This window comes from Etheostoma cragini, chromosome 9 (genome assembly GCF_013103735.1).
Source record: "Etheostoma cragini isolate CJK2018 chromosome 9, CSU_Ecrag_1.0, whole genome shotgun sequence".
NCBI classification, from domain to species: domain Eukaryota; kingdom Metazoa; phylum Chordata; class Actinopteri; order Perciformes; family Percidae; genus Etheostoma; species Etheostoma cragini.
The window spans coordinates 26345453-26351188 of record NC_048415.1 but is presented as its reverse complement, the minus strand read 5'-3'; the positions used below and the strand labels follow the sequence as shown (position 1 = coordinate 26351188).

The window sequence follows — 5736 nt, the reverse complement described above, 5'->3', positions numbered from 1 at the left end:
CCCCCACCACCACCACCAATACACCCCCAAAATACATCAGTCCTATCATCAGCGAGCTGTAACGGCTGTTCTATGATACTCTATGTCCTGATCACCAAATTCTGTGTTCCACATGATGAGTCCATGTTGAAGAAGCTGAGCCAAACCTTTGAACATTTTGATGTAGCACTCCCCTCCCCCCCAGGTTTCTGCAGTCTCTGCTAACAGACAGTATAAAACAATTTGAGTCTGGTGTTGAATTGTTACTTTGTAAAGTTACTTTTCGTTGTCTACAGAAGACAAAATAAACATTTCATTACCATATTCTGGAAACTGAGCTGACGTTTTTCTCATTTCTTTGCCAGTGCTCATGCCACCGTGATATTCCATTTCAATCAGGAGAGACATGCAGATACGCAAATAAGATTTGTTGTCCAGCTCAATACAAAATGTACCAAGTCTTTGGTGATTAGACTCCATCGCTACACGAGCCTTTCGTATATCTATATAGGGGTATAGAGTACCATCATACCCCCCCAATCTAGACACCGGTGGTGGCGATGAAGGAGCCCGAAGACCAGACCGAAGAAGGCGCCGGACCAGTCAGCTGGAGTATAGGACTGGAGGTGGAGGGGGGGGTGTAGGGTTGCACAATTTGCCTGCAATGACAGCTGAATGGGAAAGGGAGAAACAGATTATTTTAAGCAGGGTTGGGAGTGTGATTGGCCCTTGCTATTTGTGTATAATCCTGATTGGTTTAGCAGGAAGGTGAACGCCTCCAACAGCTGATTTGAGTTAGGTAGAGCATTGATTAAGAGTGAGGTCTTCCTGAAAGGACTTACACTGGGATTTATTTCATTCAGGAAAGACTAGTTGCAAATATGCAACAGTTATACACAGATAATTATAAAATATACATTTATTAGGATAGCAGCTGAAATGATTTAGGAGTGCCTTGATTAATAGCTAGGTCTGAGCGCTGAGCTGCATTTGTTAACAGCAGGGCGGGAAGTAACCACTCACTTTAAGAGTCGGGGGAGAACTCTAAGCTCTGTGGTAAGCTTGAAGGGTGCATACTGTAAAAGCAACACATTTCTCAACATCGTCTCAGTACATTTTAGTTGAATATTTCCTTGTATCCAGATACTATTAGTATCTTACTGTATACTATCTGAGAGTTATCAATTTTGCTGAGCTACATCTCAGGGAGAAGAGCATTTCTAGAATCCAACATGTTGTTAAAAAGATTTAGGTTCGAAGACCAGTGGATTTTAATTCACACCCTATTAAGATTTTTTAAGCAGTCCAGCATCAGTGGCAACTCCAATAAAACCATGTTATTGTTCATATTCATCCAGTAGATGTTTACAATTCAGTGCAAAGGCAAAGTAAAGGGAGAAATCAGGAACAACCTGATGACTGGCAAATCCTTAATGAACATTCCCCAACTAACTGAATCAACAGCTATGTATTAAATTGGTACGTTGAACATACAACAGTATATTTCTAAATCATTATGGAATCATTAGTTCATAGATAGCTGGGAATGAACATGTGGCCCACTTTCTTTGTGGCGTGATTAACTTTGTCAGCTCCTGTCTGATTCAATCAGGCCAAAAGATCTGATTACTTTGATCATGAGCACAGTACAGATTGTGTGTGTGTGTGTGTGTGTGTGTGTGTGTGTGTGTGTGTGTGGGTGAGTGAGATATTGAACTCTTGGAAAATGTCTTATATCACTTTGACCCATGTGTGCCCATAATAAAGTCAAAGAAACATATTTTCATAATGCATTTAAATTATACGTTTCAGTCAAGTAAACCATGAATAATTCTCCAGGAGTGTGTGTGTGTGTAATAATTATTTCTTATTATTGTATGTCTTTCCTGATGAGACTCCTGTAAATGAATAACTGTTGCGTAGAAGGTCCAGCACAGCAGCTGATTGGTTTAGCCACTGGACATTTTGTTTCTTTTCATTGAACCAAAAAGGACAATATGCCAGTCCAGGTCAGTCCACCAGTGTAACCTTACTGATCATGAATCAGGCAAAGTATCCCCAGAGGAAGACGTTTGCAGCCAGCAGCAGCAGGGCGTTGACGTTGCACACGCGTCTCCAGAGCGGCCGCTCCGCCAGAGAGTTCAGCTCGCTGCTCTCCGCCTTTGGGCTCACAGAACCAGAGCTCGGGCTGTTTAGACAGCAGAGCCGCACAGCAATGCTCCTCCACCGCGACTCCGGCCCCCGCTCAGAGTCCGGACTGGGGTCAGAGGTCATCTGGGCACCCGGGAGGTCGATCCGAGGTTCCTGGCTGTGTCTGGACCACCAGGTCAGCCGGTGCAGCTGCACAGGAGAGAGCAGAGAAAGCTGTAAAACTGTTGCCTCTATTCATGCTGGGGGCAGTGCAGTAGATTGTGATTGGTCAAGCTGGTGTGAAGTCACATCACGAAGATGGCTATAACAGTTTGGGGGTGGCAGTGGCGCTGTCAGGAGGGAGTTGGTTTGCGAACCGGAGGGTTGCAGGTTCAAGTCCCCATACGGACCAAAGTATGATGGTGGACTGGTAGCTGCCAAGGTGCTCTTGAGCAAGGTACTGAACCCTAACTGCTTGGCGTGCCTTCCCATGGGCACTTCCCCCCCACTCTGACATCGCTGCAGTTAGTGCATTATAGGCACTGAGCATGTCTGTCTAATTCAGGACTGTGTGTAACAACAACAGAGTAAAAACATTGTAATTTCCCCTTGGAGGATTAATTACATTATTATTATTATTATTAGAACACACCTATGGTCTTGTGTCCGGCAGACATGGCGAGACACACTGCCAAAACTGAGTCTGAGTAACTTCGTAAGTCAAATACCACGGCAACAAGTGTGTCAGCAGTGCATCACTTTGGAAACAGTTTCCATTGTGTCATGTGCTTTTTAAAGTGCATTACTGTATTTGGTTTTGTTTTTTGTATGTGTAGCGTATGTGTCTAACAGGTGAAGGTTTTTCTGATTTTCTATCTTAATTTGCAATGCACTGAGCCCGCAGACTGCTCGTTTTCTTCATGGCGTTTGTGCTACAGCTGAACCTCAGCACTAAATTATCCAACATGAATGTCGCGCTGTGAGAAGTAACAGTGATGTTCAAGCCTCAGCGAGCAGATGTTGTGATTGTTAATGAGAGCAGCGAGCGGATGCTGGGAGGAAGCTCCGTTCACTGAGGTCACAAAGTAAATGATGCTGGGTCATAGCTTTTGAATGACGCTGTGTCACAGCTTGGGCGTGTCTGCTTTAAAGTGTTGATGATTACATGGCATGCTTCTTACATGTTGAGCAGGTATCGGGGCAGTAGCCAGGCTGACAGCAGCGATGACAAGGCAGGTGAGTGCCAGCAGGATGAGAGCAAAGTACAGGTAGTGGACATCGGCCAGGACAGCAGGCCGCCGGTCTGGCTGACCGCAGGAGGGAGATGCATAGGAGAACTCCAGAACCATGCGGATCAGTCCCACCAGCAGGCCACTCATCAAACCCCAGAATGCACCCTGAGAAACACACATACAGTACATACATATGAGATTAAACTGGCAAACAAAGCCAACACTGAAGGGAAAAGGGTCTTAAGGTTTTGCATGTTTAATCTGGTGCCCCTGTCTTGTAGAGGCTACTTTGCATGGCTGTTGGATAGACCCGGTGAAATTCCGCCAGATGTCCCTCTTTTCATCCAGATGTCCGTCACCTTCCTCTTTCTTTACGTTGGCATTCTAACCTCCGGTGGATTTCTGAGGACTATGTTTAGCTGTTCCTCAGATCTCTGCAGGGTAAATCCAGACAGCTAGCTAGACTATCTGTCCAATCGGAGTTTTCTGTTGCACGACTATGACAACTTTTGAACGTCCACCAAAACAAGATCCTCTCTGAGGCTATTTTCCGGAATGCTGTTTGGACTAGCCACACTTTCCTCCACAGTGCTGCGGAGGAAGGTGTGGCAATGCGAGACTAGGCTTCAACCCCTGCATTTGTGTCTGAACTATAAGCTCACCGAACCAGTCAGTGTCCGGTGGAAGTGTGGTGTAGGTGTGTGTGACGGCAGTAACTCGTTCAAAACAACAATGCCAGGCTTGATAGACCAATGGTTCATCCAATAGCCTGCCAGGTGTTTTTTCATGGAAGTGAAAGGAACATAGAGTAGATCTCTCCTTTTCAGTAACACACGTTTAGCAAAGCCATGGACACTGCAAACCTTCCGATTATTGGGTAAAAGGAATGTTTTGCCACTTTGGACATGCATCAGTATAAAGAAACATGCACTCTCCTTGTGTGTGTGTGTGTGTGTGTGTGTGTATGTGTGTGTGTGGATGTGTGTGTGTGTGTGTGTGTGTGTACTACCTGCTCGTTGGCACGTGGCCAGAAGATAGCCATGAGGAAAACAGCCGTAATGGGCGGAGCTAGAAAGCTGGTCACTGACTGGATGTAATCAAACAGTTGTCCACTATTGGCCGTTTGGATGACTGGAATCCACAACAGACTAACACACACCAAGACAAGGATGAACACCCTGAAAAAAATACAAAAAGCATTATGCCAGCTTTAGGTGAAACTCAAGTCGTTAAATGGTATCTATTTATTTAAGTTATTTAGGAATATATGAGTGATTTAGGAAGGATGGAACCCTAACCCAACCCTAACACTGGATCAGACAAGAAAACTGTTTTACAGTTTTTATAAAATTCGGAAATAAACAATCCAATGTCATTGGAGTTCAAGTGCTTAGCTCACATAGGGCCTCTGGGCTCACTTAAAGATCATGTTTTATGCTATAATGCCAAAGTTATGCCGTTATGCAGTTTTTCAAATGATCTACTCTGCGTGCACAAAACAACCCCCGCAGCCTTTTCCCTGTGAACCCAGCAGCGAAGCCAGATCACTGTCATGTGCATCGGGAGTGTGCCACACGCATTTTGGGTAACTCCGTGGCCAGGCTGTGTTGGAGTTCCTGGGCATGGAGCGGGAACGGAAACCTGAGGGACGTTTTCAGTCATTCCGATTGTTTTGTGAAGTCGTGTGAACGTTGACGTTAGCAGTTGGAATAAACCTTGTTATTAGTGAATGGTCGGCCGTGGCTGTGGGTGAGCCACGGTGGCAGCGAGACCTGCTCCAGACATATGAGCATCATCAGAAGCATCTGTGTGCACAGAGTCTGCACGTACAGTATCTAAAGAGATGAAGGAAAGGCCTTCAGTATTGTACCACCAACTGTCGTGGCAGACATTAATGCCATAATCATAACCTGCTGGATGCGCAATCGGCAGTTTGTAGAATAAAGTTATTGTTGCTGTCCCAAAAACTAACTACTACCTTTTAATTCAAATCAATTTTATTTATATATAGCGCCAATTCACAATAGTTGTCTCACATCTTTTCATAAAAGAGCAGGTCTAGAGTAGGTCTTTTACATTTTACGTACTGAAATTGTCAAATAGAAATTATGGAAAAACATCATAAACCACCAAACAGCATCCAGCGAGTTGGCAGTTTCAACTGCTGAAGTGGACTCAAGGTGATTACTCAGCATCATTGAGGCTCTGATATCTGGAGAATGCTGATCAGCTATTCTAATTCAGCATTGACCATCATTTATACTTTGACTTGGATGTTCATCTATAAATGCTAAAAAATTTAGAATGAGACTGCGAAACAAAGTTCCTGGGGGTTGAGGAGTGATGACCCCCACTCTGCGCCACAGAAGGCCCTCTGATTAGATGCAACGACTTC

General features: G+C 44.7%; 1 protein-coding gene across 1 annotated transcript in view; it reads right to left on the bottom strand.

The window, feature by feature from the left end:
- Positions 1–1826: 1826 nt before the first annotated feature.
- Positions 1827–5736, bottom strand: part of slc5a9 (solute carrier family 5 member 9) — an 11922-nt gene continuing 8012 nt past the window's right edge. Inside the window, exons 12-14 of the mRNA XM_034880589.1 lie at positions 4351–4519; positions 3291–3506; positions 1827–2319 (exon numbers count right to left, since the gene is read on the bottom strand). Coding sequence (XP_034736480.1) covers positions 2023–2319; positions 3291–3506; positions 4351–4519 — 682 coding nt within the window. The 3' untranslated portion in view covers positions 1827–2022. The remainder of the gene's footprint in view (positions 2320–3290; positions 3507–4350; positions 4520–5736) is intronic.